The following is a 15,366-nucleotide window of genomic DNA, read 5'->3' on the forward strand; positions in this document are numbered from 1 at the left end:
CCTTGCCGTTTTTGATAAGCTGCTTGATGTTTTTGTTGGAACAGGACCGAACCCTCCACTTTCAAAGTGACAACCTGTGAACTACGCGGAAATGCCTATCGCTTTCCTCCTACACGGAGCTATTCTTATGATCCGAATAATCCTCAAGCTGCTGCACTCCACAGCGCTCTGTTTCCACGGTGTGCCCCTTCTGATCTCTGTTGTGTATATTAGGGATGTGACTTTTCAGAATACGGCCCTCTTGTCCTCCACCACCCAGCCCAATTTTCCTTCTGCTCAAACTGCAGGGGGATTTAACAAAGGAGGTTACATGAGATGTACAGATACCCTTCTGCATATAGGCTTCGGTACACCTTTTCACAGATACCTGCCATGATGGAGGGGAAAAATATATAGAGAGAGAAGCATAGGTAGCTGCAGAAGTAGTTTCCTGGGGAACCTCCATTTGCTGTGCACCTTAATCTACAACCAGAAATCAAATTAACAGGTTTTTTTAAACGGTATAAACTTTTATTATCGGTTTGGTGCAGAATTGTATGGAGACAGTTGTCCTTTGTGGAAGTGTACGCCAGACCTGTGATCTGATCACATGTGACAGGAGTGGGAAGGGAGACAGCAGAGGGCTTTGTATCCCACTTCCATAGCTCAGGCACTGGACCATTCTGCTGCAATTAAAGGAGAACTGCTGGTTCAGAAAAAGAAAGCCTCGAATGCCAAGCATTTATGCACATGAACAGGCTTCTGAGGCAAAAGCAAACCACTGTGGGTGCTGGCTATAGCAGACGCAGCAGCTATCTGGAAATGAAGAGACCAGGCATGAGCTAAAAAGCTTTCAGTACTGCGGTCTCCTCTAACGTTGCTTTGGGACAAATTTAGCTGTAATGCCTCTCCCAGCGGATCTTTTTCACCTAGAAACACCAGCTTATGCAAGGATGTTACACACACTCTGATCATCAGTGTTCTAGTAGCAGGAAAACTGGAAATGGGGGCAGGGAGAATGGCTGCTGCACTGCAGATGCTCAAGCTAGTGAAATCCTTGGGGTAGTCAACAGTGTGCCCTCCAGATAAATGTTGGACTCAAACTCCCATAATCCTGGGCCATTGGTCATGCTGGCTGAGGCTGATGGGAGATGGAGTCTAACAGCACCTGAAAGTTGCCATGTTGCCTGCCCCATAAGCTTATTCCCAAACCATTCTATTTCATCTGCTCCTCCTCCCTTTCTCTAATTCAACTAAAGGTATTATTTTACAATCGTTCATGCATGTGGAGACATGCTAGGGCAGTGCTTTTCCATGAATCCCAGGCATCCTTGAAAGCTCATCAGGGGTTCTGTCAATGAGATCCACTGTGTACAAGTGTTTATAACATAGCTATCGGAAAAGGGCATGAACTGAATGCACCCTACAATGTGTGACAGTGTAGGCCAACAGTCCTAACCAGGACCCTGCTTCAACTGTGTACATGCCCTAGCACCTCCTCGCAAAGAATCTTCTGCAATACGTAGAGGTTCCTTGACACGAATGTAAATATGAAAAATTAGAAAGCTGTTGAACTAGAGCAATGGGTTTCTCCTTTGGGGTTTATTTTGGAGAAATGTGCCTATCTGCACTTGCTTTCTATGCAAGCATTGAGAGGGCTGCATGCATGCTACACCTACTTTAACTCAGCAATTACATTCATGGGAATCAGTGGCACAGATGCCATAGCTGATGTTTTCTTTTGTACCTTCCATCCCATCAAGGTGGTTCCACAGAGCCCTCAAAGCAGCTAATCATGGGAGAAAATGAAAAGGATGGCTTGGATCCAAATAGCCCTTTGCGCACCATCCAAACAGGTCCTGCAAAGCTGCAGGAGATGCTTCTGGAAGGACACAAAAGGGTCTGCACACCCAGGAAGGTGAGAGCGGGGAAGCCCTACGGCATGAGTGGAACTCTGCTCTCATTTCCTTGGATCCACTTAAAATCGGGAGTGGGAGCATCTCCAGATGTTGGTGAACTCCAAATCCCATCAGGCGCAGCCAGCATGACCACTCATCGTCAGGGGCAATGGGAGCTGTGGTCCATCACCATTTGGATGGCCACATGCTCCTCTTCCCTGACTTAAGTTAAAAGCCAGCAGAGAGAGTACAAGTCAGCAGCATCAGAAAACCCAAAACTCCATCTAGCAGTTCCCGCTGCTGCAACCTAAAGTTCTAAATAACTTGTTAATCTACAGGCCTCAATATGCAAAGGCCCACTGAAACAAAAGAAGTCTTCATCGACCTTCTGAAAATGTGTGAGGTGTATGTCAGAGATGCGTGAGCAAGAAAAGGATTGGCTAAGGACAAAGGAGACCTGGACCATAAAGAAGGATGATGGCCGAAGAATTGATACTTTTGAATTATGGTGCTGGAGGAGACTCTTGAGAGTCCCATGGACTGAAAGAAGATCAAACCTATCCATTCTTAAGGAAATCGGCCCCGAGTGCTCACTGGAAGGACAGATCCTGAAGCTGAGGCTCCAATACTTTGGCCACCTCATGAGAAGAGAAGACTCCCTGGAAAAGACCCCAATGTTGGGAAAGATGGAGGGCACAAGGAGAAGGGGACGACAGAGGACGAGATGGTTGGACAGTGTTCTCGAAGCTACCAGCATGAGTTTGACCAAACTGCGGGAGACAGTGGAAGACAGGAGTGCCTAGAGTGCTCTGGTCCATGGGGTCACGAAGAGTCAGACACGACTAAACAACAACAACAAGGACAAAGGGGGAACTGCAGATTGCAGGCAGGAGCTACTAGCAAAACTCCATGTGTATAAAATTTCCCTGCAAAGGCATTCAAAGGATCCTGGCCTTTGCAGAGAAGGAAAACGGAAGCAGCAAGTTTAGACTGCAGAATAAAGAGACATCAGTAGTGCCACAAGTGGGTTTCATCAACAGCTTGCATCCAGAGCAGCAGTCGTCAACCTTTTAGGACCAGGTGGCATATTTTTAATTCTCTGAGTGTGCAGAGGGCTCTAGTCACAAAATAGCTGCTTTTGGGGTGGGTGGTGGGTGGCATAACACAAAATGGCTGCCACAAGCCGCATGGCTTAACCCAAAATTAGAGAGAAAGCCACTCCTGGCAAGCTTATGCTTAACATGGGAAGTCAGCTATGTCCTGCTCATCCTGATTGTGAGATCAAACAATAATGATTTTACACACACACATATAGATGCTGCCACTATCTAATAGCAACAAGAAATGTTCCTCAGTACCAGGAAAAATATACAAAGTGGCCACACCATACTCACTCTCATGTCACAGGAATTGCTTGGAAGGTTTTGCCCCATAGCTTTCTTTTAATGAAAGTTCACAGTCTTGGGCATCAGCCCAGGAGCACAAGTAAAAATGTTCATGGGCACCATGGTACCCACAGTCACTGACCTAGTAACCCCTGACTTAGAGAAATCCATTTCCAAGGTTCAACAAATTCAAAGCAAATCTAAGAGCTGATGAAAAAGAAGAAACAAGCATTCCCAGTTTCAGACAAAATACCCCTCCTTGCTATAAAGGCATGGCACCCAATGAACAACAGCTCCACCAAGCAGAGGCAGCTTACCTGTGGCAGAACGATTGTCCTGGAGTTATCAGCCCACACAACTTCCACTTTACTGCTGAAATCCACACGGGCCACCTGACCCACAGAGGGCTACGGAAACAAACACAACAAGCCTTAGATCCAGCTTAACTCGACCTTCTAGAATACCAGCAGTTAGCAACTATTTTCTCCAAGTGAGTGGAGCGCGTAAGCAAGGAGGAGGATATCTACAGAGTGAGCCAAGAGAAATTGTAATGATTCCTGCTGCCGCTGCAATTGTACGGAGGGGGATGTCCTGTGCAGGACATTTCCCAAACAAATCCACCTCAAAGACAGTGAACTGTACATTAAAACGACCTCAGCGCTACTCGTCTCCAGTCTCTCTGAAGAATCCATTTTTAAAGTATTTGACAGGGCTGCCATCTTGCGGTGGATTGAGGAACTGGCGTTTGAGCCTTTCAAACCTTTTTCCCCTCGGCAGATGGCGTCTTTATGTGGTTTCCTCACAGAGATGATCCACGCTGAACCTGGCCTTGTATATATGCTGAACATGTTCACAATAGGCTGTCTCTGTCACTTGCTCAGCAATGTTCAATACGATGCCGGAGACGAGACTTTAAAAAGCCCAATTAAAATTGTACCCGAAGCCGAGTGATATGTTGGTGTTCATAAGCTGTTTAGAAGTTTCAGGTCTGCAGATTTCTCTGCACAGCTTCACTACTGAAGAAGGCAATTAGGAAGAGGCATGATGGCCTTTTAGGCTATTAATTCATGCATGTATCATCTCTCCACTCAAATTATGTAAGCTTTACGCTTCTGCGGCCGATAGATTCCGATGACCTCATTGTTACGTTCCGGTTAGCTATTGCATCTGCTACAAGGGGAGGACCTCAGTTCTATGTATGTGCTGAAAGAGAATAGCCTCCCCCCTTCTAGAAAGTGTGCAAGGATGCATGTCTATTAGGAACACTAAGCAGGACAAGACGGCCTATCCCTTTTCAGTCCAAACCAAGGCAAAGAGGAATCTGGCAACTGCATTTCCCCCTCCCGCAGTATTAGGCCCCAAGGACATGCAAGACCTACCTCATTTTCACCAACTGAAGCACCATCCTCAGCATTCCCAATGCGGATCACAAAATCAGTCGTGCGGAAGCGGAAGTCTGGGTGATCAGCAATGTCATACACACTGACATCCTCCTCCTCCCCAATCAGCTGGCAAAGAACACACCATGTTTAAGACCAATCCTCGTTCAGATTTTCCAATTCCTAAATGCTTCCAAGAACAACATCCTGAAACTCAAGACATTCTGCTCAACGCTGCTGCTGCGTTGAGATATCTGGTACAAGGCCTCATGCATATATAATCTTTAAAAGAGCTCTGAAGTGTTGACTAAAACAGGTAGGCACTCAAAGTGGTAGAGTCCCATGAAAGGAGGACTGTACAGTCCTGTCCATCTGCACCAAGCTCTAGCCTTCTACAATACACTCATTTGGGGCTCCTGTTCTCCCCCACATGGCACCAAAACAGAGGATGAGAATAAATCAATCCGCCCAGGTTAACATTTAACATAAAGGAGGATCCAGTAAGAGGACCTGAGAGTATGAAAAACACACACACACACACACACACACACACACACACACACACACACACACACACTATTTTTCACTTAAGTTCTGACACCTAACCTTGATCTGGCATGGAAAAAAGATAAAATCCGCATTAGGGTTTATTGGGGAAAAGATTGGAAAGAAAAAAAGTCAGCGCAGTATCTATCACTTTTAAATACAGCTTTTCCAGTATACTGAAGTGTACAATGAATAAAAGTCCACATAAACATAATAAGGGCACAAAAGACAAGGACCTTTGCTTCTTACCTCAACATCATCTCCACTAGGTCTCAACTTGAACCATTTCACCACACAGGTGCGGCCAACATGGTCACCTGACTGCACCACTCCATACATCCCAGGATCCTGAGAACCCTGTGCTATTTAGGATTGAAGAAAGAAGACTCCAATAAGAGAGAGCAGCATACTGAAGCGTCAAATCCTCTTTTTCTAGAGGCTTAGGCAAACAACAGTAGGAGAAGGACTAATATTCCACAAGGATTAGAATCATAGGATTGCAGAATTGCAGAATTGGAAGGCACCCCAGGGTCATCTCAATTAGATCAGGCACGTCCAACAGGTAGATCGTGATCTACCGGTAAATCACTGGACGTGCGTGGTAGATCACTGGCTCCCCCCAAAGAAGCTCAATAACTTTGGCTCCCCTAAAGAAGCTCAACATTTTAGCCCTGCACCCCTCCCTAAAAAAGCTCAACAACTTGACCTGAACCCCAAAAAAGGAGGTAGATCACTGCCAGTTTTTAACTCTGTGAGTAGATCGCAGTCTCTTGGGAGTTGGCCACCCCTGAACTAGATCATCCATAACAGATGGCCATCCAACCTCTGCTTAAAAGCCTCCAAAGGAAAGAGAGTCCACCACCTCTCACGGGAGTCTGTTATGGACTGGAGGTCTCTTAATAGATAAGTAGAAAGTATATTCAAACACTTACTTGCGCTCCTTGGGTCATATTCAACATAGAATTAAGTGGATTGTTTCTCTCTCCTCCCCCTGTGCACCCACTAAATCTGGTCTGAGGGTTCCCCCAACTCCCTGGAGCAGATTTGGGGATAGCATGGGGCACACATAGGGGGAAAACCACACTGCGCTAGTGCTAATCCTATTTAAATGAATACAGCCCCTTTTCCTTTCATCTACGGTCCACTAATGAAAATACTGTATGGAGACAGATTTTAGACACAAACTGAAGAGTGGCTTATTCTCTTTGGAGAAATTCTATCTGCCAAATATAATAGGCACAGTTGCCATATTGTATCTGAGGTACTTGGTATCTCAAGAGGAGAAATACCTGTATGTTTTTTTTAAAAAACACCAGGATAGATCAATTTACAATATAGTGCATAGGCAAAAACACCTTTCACTACTGCCTGAATACAAAGGGGTGCCACATTATCCAATTTATTACTTTAACAATTGTGAGGGTCAAAGTTCATCAACAAGATAAGATTCTCAGGAAATATGCTAAAAGTGGACAATGCTGGTGTTATTACATTCAATGTTATTGGCAGTCTAAAGATCCAGACTCAAAACACAATTGTAAAGGTGAAAACAATGCACATCACACCAATTACCTCTCTTGTCCACCACAAAATCCCCAGGGCAAAACTCGTTGTTGTCCAAGTGATGGACAGGAAACAGCTCATTGGAACGAATGGTTTTCTCCACTGTGCCATCCTGCCACATCACATCAGCTGAAGTCATCGTGGTCACCACTTCCACAGCAACCCTGTGACCAAAAAAGGCAGCGAATTACAGAAGACGCCTCCTACAGCAAGTGGAGTCAGACAAAATGGGGCCTTCTGATCGCACCAATAGCAATCACATCAGATGAAACTAGCTCCTTTCAACTATGTGCTTCAGCAGCTTCTATTCTCATCAAGCACCAACCATTGTTCTATCTAACTGGGAAGAACAAGTGGCCCAAAATGTCTCAAGAATGATCTTGGCCAGCTGCTGCAGAAAACATTCTGGGTACCATTTGATTTCTAAAAAAAGCTTTTATATCTATTTTTAGGCTTGAAGGACATGATTCAAGATGAACTTGTAATTTTATCTAATTGGCTGGAAGCAATGGGTAGTGACTAACAGATAACCTAGTTGTCCGTACTGTATGTACTTGATTTTAAACCACCTTATACTCACTTGTAAACTTAAAATGGTGACACATGCCTATTGCCTCACAGCTTAATTTCCCCCTCTTTTTAATGGTGGTAAAAGAGGTTGGACTGACATCTTACAGCTGAATGGGCATGACACTGCAGCTCATATACAGTACTTCTTAAAGCAGGAGTGGAGAACCCTAGGCTCAAGGTTTAAACATAGTCCCCCAAGCCTCTCTATTTGCCCTTCCTTGGGACTCTTCACAGGCCTCTCTATCTCCCTTCCCCAGCCACATCCAGTACTGGCCCTTGACTGTGTTTGTCTGGATGGAATGCGCCAACCAATGGGGATAATGATTTTTCCTTCCCTTGATGGAGGATACATAGGAGTGTGGAGTGTATGTGTAGCGACTAGTGTCCTGTATAAAGAGTAAGTGCTACCTTTCTTCATTGCTCTGCCCTCCTTGACTCCATTTCTGAGGTGCAGGGATCTGGAGCAGAGCCCCCTCACCCCACCCCAACATCTCATCCTCCACCCCGCCAGCTGATGCCCTCTGCTTCATGCCTTCCACTGGCAGCGGCCCGGATGCTGAGACCGAGGAAGAGTTCCAAGTCACCAGCTGCAAGCTTGTTCAGGCCCCTGGGATCCTCCTGAGCCCCCCTTAGCATATTTATTGTGGCCTCTTTCTCTCTCCTGCCCGGTGGACTTGACTACCCACCCTGCTTGCTCCCCTCATTGGCCACCGTTGCCACCATGTTGGCCAAGGTGTGGATGAAGAAGCTGGAGGAGCTGGTGGAGGACGGGCTGTGGCACTGCTGGACTTCCCAGTTGGTCTCTACACTGAGTGCAGCAGAAATGCCAGAATGGAGAAAATTCTACTCTTTCCAAAAGTGTTTTTTAAATCCCCACATATACTTTTTTTAAAAAATAATATTTATTGAGAGATTTATAATCTTAATAAATATTATAAATCCCCACATATACTGGAAGGCAGCCGTTTATAAGGCTGCAGTAGAAACTGGGGTTTTGGGTTACTTGGTCCCAGAGAATGGGAAAAGGCAGTCAGACTGGTGCCTTTAATTGGGTTAATTTTATTCCTTCTACAGAGATCTGTGAGACCTGCATTCACACACTTGCCTCATACTGGGCATCCATGGAGTCATCGCAGTTTGCTCTTTGCATTTCTCTTGAAACATGAACATGAACGTTCTACACAGGCCGTCAAACTAAAAACCCATCCTGATGAGGTTGCACAAATCTTTGTGCCACGGACATTTTAAATACGCACTCACATTTGACTGCGAAAACTCAGAACTGGCAGGATTTAATGGCATGGGTGCAATACTCTCCCCAATGCTTTTTAACATCTTTATGCGCCCCCTCGCCCAGCTTGTCCGGAGTTTTGGGCTGGGCTGCCATCAGTATGCTGATGACACCCAACTCTATCTGTTGATGGACGGCCACCCGGACTCTGCCCCAGACACACTGATCAGATGCTTGGAGGCTGTGGCTGGATGGTTACGTGGGAGCCGGCTGAAGTTAAATCCTTCGAAGACAGAGGTCCTCTGGCTGGGACGGGACGACAGGGGGCTGAGGGGGCAACTCCCATCTCTTGCGGGGGTGCAATTAGTGCCAGCACCGTCCGTTAAGAGTTTGGGTGTAATCTTCGATACCTCCCTCTCCATGGAGGCGCAGATTGCAGCTATAACAAAGGCGGCATTCTTTCATCTCCGCCAAGCTAAGCAGTTGGCTCCTTACCTCTCACGCCCTGACCTAGCCACTGTGATCCACGCGACGGTCACCTCCAGACTGGATTATTGTAACTCGCTCTACGTGGGGCTGCCCTTGAGACTGACCCAGAAACTCCAGCGGGTGCAAAATGCTGCAGCGAGACTCCTTACGGGGTCTTCGCTTAGAGATCACATTCATCCGGTGCTATACCAGCTGCACTGGCTCCCGGTGGAGTACAGGATCAGGTTTAAGGTGTTGGTTTTAACCTTCAAAGCCCTATACGGCCTAGGGCCCTCGTACCTACGGGACCGCCTCTCCTGGTATGCCCCACAGAGGAACTTACTATCTTCAAATAAAAACATCTTGAAGGTCCCAAGCCACAGAGAGGTTAGGCTGGCCTCAACTAGAGCCAGGGCTTTTTCGGCTGCGGCTCCAACCTGGTGGAACGCTCTCTCACAAGAGACAAGGGCCCTGCAGGACTTGACATCTTTCCGCAGGGCCTGCAAGACAGAGCTGTTCCACCTGGCCTTTGGTCAGGGCGCAGCCTGACTCCCTCCTCTGGCAATCTTTACAAAACTTTAGTTTATGATTGCCATCAATTTTGATTTTAATTCATTTTAATCCATTTTTATAATGTTTTATAATGTTGTACTGTTTTAGTGTTGTTAGCCGCCCTGAGCCCGGCTTCGGCTGGGGAGGGCGGGATATAAATAAAATTTATTATTATTATTATTATCATGTTTAAGGGCAGCCTTACCTGTCGCCTGGCTTAAACTCGCGGGAAACCTTGGTTTTCTTCTTCTTATGCTTCCTCTTGAGGTTTTTGATGGAGAGTGGGATACTCTTCTTGCGCCCTGTGCCACTACCGCTTTGGGAAGAGGCTGTGGAGCTGGCAGAAGAGGTCACAGAGCTGGTGTCGTCTGTGTCATCTGCTGCTTCGTCATCAGCATCCTGTTCTATTGACTGGAGCTTGTAGTCTGAGGAGCCATCATTCCGTTTCAGAACAAATGGTGGTTGCAACTGCAGCCCAGCTGCTTCGCAAGGGACACCTTTTCCCGTTCCATCAAGGTGCTCTTCCTTTACTTCTTGTAAGCTTACAGCATCATGGGCAGAGTCCTCTAGTTCACATTTTAAGCCGGCTTTAGGTTCTTCAGATGGTTGGTCACCTGCTGCAGCAGATTCTGCTTCAGGGAGGTCAAGGGCACCCTGCGAGTCTGGGGATATCGACATGATCTTCACTATCTGCTTCTTCAACAATCTCCTCACCTACAGAAAATAAATGACGGTCAACAGATGCAGCCCAAGATGTAGGAAGAGTTTTAGCCAGAGCTAATCATGCTGCTGAGTTGAGGAGATGAACGGTTTTGTATTCTAAGCAATCCTTGGACTCTATTTTCCTTTAGCATTTTGGCCCTTGAGTTAAGACTGCTTTCACTGGAAGACTGATGGGCAAGTCTTCCTTGCTAGCCCAGAGTTCTCTACAGGAGTAGTGACCACTCTATTGAGAAGCAACAAGCAACTGGGTTGCATCCAGCAATCTTGTCCCATTAGAAGAAGGACTTTTGCCTGTACAACTGGCTCAATTCAAAGGACTTCCTTGCCCAGAGCAGATATTGGGGGGAGGGGGGAGAGGAGAGGGAGGGGAGTCCTTTTGCATAGGCAGAGGGGTCCTTGTACCAACATTACTAAAACCCACAGTGGTTATGACTGGCTGACCCAGGAAACACCCCTGGCAAGCCATTTCTAGGTTTCTCCATCAGAGTGACTCAGTTCTGGATGTCGCAAAGCAGGTCCAGCCCACTAAGAAGAGCAATGAAGGCAAACCAGCATGACAACATTATGTCACTTTCAGGTGTCCAAGATGATGCGGATAAAAGCACAAGTAGCCAAAGGCCACAGAGGCCTTGAGAGGCCAGCATGGGGCCAGGAAAATACAGTAAGAGGAGAGTGTGGAGGAAGAGACTTTAAAAGTTCATTAGCTGTAAATGCACTGGCAAGGTGAAACACAATAGTTCTTGAGACATTCTTAAGAAGACCTTATTAATATACTATGTTGCCCAGTTGGGACTCAGTTGCCTACCCTTCTTTACAATGTACCTCTCTCGCCTATTTTTTTTTAATAGCACCATTACTATGGTTTTCTGTTCAAACTTATTTCTTAAGTATGTTTATTGGCATTTAGCAGAAATTGCACTGCAAAAAGTGGCAGGAACAAGTCTCTGAAGTCGTGAAGCTACCCTTGCTTTCCAGGAGGAAGATTAACTTTTTCTAGGAGGACTTCATATCCCCAACACTACATCTAGCTTCATAGCAATAAATCTAAAGCCATTATACCTTAATGTTAAGTTGTGGAGGGAATACAAAGATTCAGCTATGATTAAATATAAAACTAAAACCTTATTCATTAGTCAAAGCCAGCAGAGCACCGTCCCCAACAATGGTACTCCCCACCAGATTCTGTTCTCTTTCTACCCAAGAGCCACTCACCCCGACAGAAAGTTTAGTAATCAATTTATACATTTAACCCCCCCCCAAACTCCTGTCACTCTAGTTTAGGGAACGGGAACCTCCAGCCTGTGGGCAATTTCCCCCAAATTGCACTCACTTGCCCCACACCTGACATTATATGTGCAATCAGGTGTGTGGCAGGTATAGACATGGCTGGATTGGAAGAGCAACCGACTTTTCCAATGGGGAACTGCAGCTGATCCCTGAAGAAAGCAGGATGGAAGTCACTGCCCATCAGCTAGTTTGTGGTGACAAGTATCAATATAAAAACCTTGGGCTCATTACAGTCTATAATGTGTCATAACTGACACAAGGCAATTCAGAGTATTGTCATGTCAACACATACCTACACAGAGAAAAGTGAGGTTCCCAACTGTGTTTCCCTCATATTGCAAATACAAAAGGTGGAGGGAAAGAGAAGAGGATGTGTGGGGGAGAATCAGAAAGCAGAATACTTTAAACATTATTCTTCTGCACCATCAGTTCTCCCCTGTAAATGCGCAACCCAGATGTTAGTAACTGGTTCCCACATATATCCTGCCAAGTTTCAAAACCAGAAGTAAGTCCTGATGCGGAGAAAATTCCCTAGGAGGTACTTGCACAAGATAACTTCCAGGTTTAGGAGGCATTTATGCTCTCCACCCTCCCTAAGTGTCCTCATGCCTACAATCCTCTCACTACAGCAAATAAGAGCTTAGAAACCTGGATGGTAATATTTAGTTGCACTAACTGGAGTGGATACCATTTAGGTTGCCCCCATTGAGTTCTGTAACAAAGGAAATAAGCAGCATCTAAGGCAGCCATGAGAGGAGAAAACATGTCAATTATTCCAGACACTGCCATCAAGGGCAGGCCATGCTCCTGTCTCCAGGTGATAAGATATTATCTACTTCTATAGCAAAATGCAAAGCACTGTAGTCAGGGGAGCAAGACCTGCCAACACCCCTTCTGCCTGGTGACCTCAACCAGCAGGGGCCTCCTCTGTCAGGGTGGGGAGATAAGTGTTGCCGTGAATATTATACAGATTTCAGTTAAAACATGCACTTTCCTCCTGGCATATCTCTATCACGCGGACGGACATGAATCTTATTATTACTAATTTAGAAGATTATCAAAATTATACAAAATGAAGTTAGAATTGGCTAAGCTGTTCTTAAAAAGGTTAAGATAACCTTTCCCTGGAGGAGGAATTATGGCACTTAAAAAGAATGACACCTACAAATAGACTCTTCTTAAGCAATGTGGGTTTATCTAGAAAGAGATCAACAAATGTCAAAATCTGCTGATGATTTTACATGGAAAAATAAGCTATTTAGTATATTAACAGCCTTTTTGGAGGAAGGTGGCATTTGAATGCTGAAATTGGAGACACTTAGCTACCGTACAGGAGGAAGTTCAAGGCTTTTAAAAAACAGATATAGAATAAGTGTTTAGTACAGTACCTTTTCAGGCTTTACGTTGGATACAAAACAAGGACAGGCCATCTGCAATATTAAACACCACAGTTTTGGTATTATTGATGAAAGCATGGGAATATTTAAAGAGGAAAATTAAGTCCAAAGAAATGATTCACAGTTTGATTGCATCTTATTCATATTTTAACCCAAAGGGGAGATTTAGAAAATTTTGGTTCCGTTTTCTTAGAAGTAAATTCTTATTTTGTAGGAAAAAAATACCACTATAGTGACACATGAAACCACTTAACGCAGGCTGCTAAACTAGTGAGCTAAGCAGACAGACAACCATGTTTCGTGGCCTGTCAGACGCTTAACAACCTTCCTCAAAAAGATCACAAAAATAGGGGGTTAACTGAGCCTATGGTAAACCACTATTAATGCCTGTAGACTGCACTTGGTTGGATCTGCAAGCAGGATTAAGGAATGTAGTCCCCACAATTCTCATTAAAGAAATACTGTAATGAGAGACACAGACCTACCTGTTACTAACAGAGCTAAGCAAATTGCACTATGAACAGCTAGAGTAAATTGTCCATAAACTAAAACTACAAGGGCAGAAATGAAACTTAGCACGTTATTACAACAAGACACTGGAAGACGCTAATAAGCTGTCCTATCCAAGTTAAATAAGAGCATTCTTTAGAAATATGTGAATTTCCATATTTTGTTCATTATTAACAAATATGTTAAACTCTTTTTCACTGTCAAAAGTAGCTGCTAGAATGGTATACATCTGATAATGGAAAGATACCAAAACCCTCACCAAGTATCATATATTTTGTGCCACAGTGCTACTGGCAATTTGCTTTCTTAACTGTGGGATCACACAGTTTCACTGAGCCACTGCCTCCTTCCTGACATATATTTTAGGGAAACATGAACACCAGACATGGAATTATGGTTAAGGCTAAGCAGGTACTTCACTTAATTGGTATTCTTCTGGCACCTGAAGATGGTTAAGAATATTGGTTAAGCAGGGCACCAACTCAAGCCCTAATTGCAATCAACACTGGTGCAAGTATTTCTCTTACGTGTGGGTAAGGGAAAATGTGCTCTCAATACAGAGGAGGCTGCAGAAGGAGTACAAGGGTGCATAGTTCCCGAAAGCTCACTACCAGTATCTTAATCACATCAGCGGATTATCATCTTAACAAGACTGTCAAAACAGTCTAGAGAAATTCTGAATAAAAGAACTTTCCAAAGAAGTTTGATGTTCTGTGAAGCAGTTTGATATTATCAGCCAAACGATGCCAGCATACATACCTTTTTGGCAACAGATCCTTCTCCCAGAACACAGTTTCTCTCTGGGCACTCACATGTGATTTTTGCTGGCTCCACCTTCTCAGGAAACACATAGAGACACCTTTCTCCAAGTTGCCGCTCAGCATGGTCAAAGCACCCCAGGCGCTTTACCCTGTCAAAAACAAGGTGACCGTGATTCCACCTTACTGCTGGCTGATACAGTTCCCCCCAAAGTCCTAGCACTGCCTGACACCTCTACAGGGGCTTTCATATACTTACAAGATGATAACTTTTTTTGGGGGGGGGGGAACTGTTTAGGAAACAATGACAGTACTTCCTCATTTTACATGGGTTTAGGCTTAATTCAACAGTGCAAAAGTATTTGTTAATGCAGGACAAAGGGGAATGTTCTCTTATATGAAGCATACTATGAAGTTTGAATGTGCAGGAGGAAAATAAGCAGATTGTTAAAGTCCTTTTGCTCTGTAACAGCACACAAACAGCTGCACACATGCCATTTCAGATTATTAGATCATTCACCATCCCACCTCAAATGTTTGCACTAAATACTATAGCAATAACTCTGTTTTCATCCAAGTAAACTATTGCTTTTCTGGTAGCAGCCTTTTGGCAGAAAGTAATTTAATGGGGGAGTGCTTTTAGGGTATTAATATGAAGAACTCCTTACCTAGACAAGTTCTCTTGGGTGATTAAAGACGGTGGGGGACTTATACTATCTGTACCTCCAGGACAGAAACTTTTAGTGATCCAAGTCACTTTCAACTCCACCACCTGCACCTAAGGAAAACAAGGCAGAGGAGAGAAGAGAATGGTTTTAGAAAATTTCACGAGATTAAATATCAAGTAGCATTTTGTTACTGAAGTTGTTAAGACACTCATACTTTGGTATCTTTTGTCCAACTCACAGAATGCCTTTAGTTTGTCTAGGACTATTATCTTGGTTTTGGTGCTGCATAACCGTATCAGACCTAAGTAGCTATAGCATGAAGAAGCAGTTATTTGCTTTTTGGAAACAATTCAAACAAACCTGCTTTTTATCAAGCTGGCATCACTTACTGAGGATTGTTCCATTCATATACCAACATTGATACAATCTAAAATGAAGGCTATTTTCATCCT

The 15,366-nt window shown here is 44.6% G+C and overlaps 1 protein-coding gene across 2 annotated transcripts in view; it reads right to left on the minus strand.

Annotated features, from left to right (window-relative positions):
- The window catches only part of UBE2O (ubiquitin conjugating enzyme E2 O), a 61,347-nt gene that overhangs the window by 7,800 nt on the left and 38,181 nt on the right, over positions 1–15,366 (minus strand). The window contains exons 7-14 of one of the 2 annotated variants that reach the window (XM_081850684.1): positions 14,915–15,024; positions 14,248–14,398; positions 12,970–13,011; positions 9,777–10,285; positions 6,760–6,914; positions 5,437–5,549; positions 4,642–4,770; positions 3,580–3,669 (exon numbers count right to left, since the gene is read on the minus strand). In XM_081850684.1, coding sequence (XP_081706810.1) covers positions 3,580–3,669; positions 4,642–4,770; positions 5,437–5,549; positions 6,760–6,914; positions 9,777–10,285; positions 12,970–13,011; positions 14,248–14,398; positions 14,915–15,024 — 1,299 coding nt within the window. The remainder of the gene's footprint in view (positions 1–3,579; positions 3,670–4,641; positions 4,771–5,436; positions 5,550–6,759; positions 6,915–9,776; positions 10,286–12,969; positions 13,012–14,247; positions 14,399–14,914; positions 15,025–15,366) is intronic. The other variant, XM_081850683.1, reaches the window with a different exon arrangement.

This window comes from Podarcis erhardii (genome assembly GCF_964252035.2).
Source record: "Podarcis erhardii genome assembly, chromosome: 2".
NCBI classification, from domain to species: domain Eukaryota; kingdom Metazoa; phylum Chordata; class Lepidosauria; order Squamata; family Lacertidae; genus Podarcis; species Podarcis erhardii.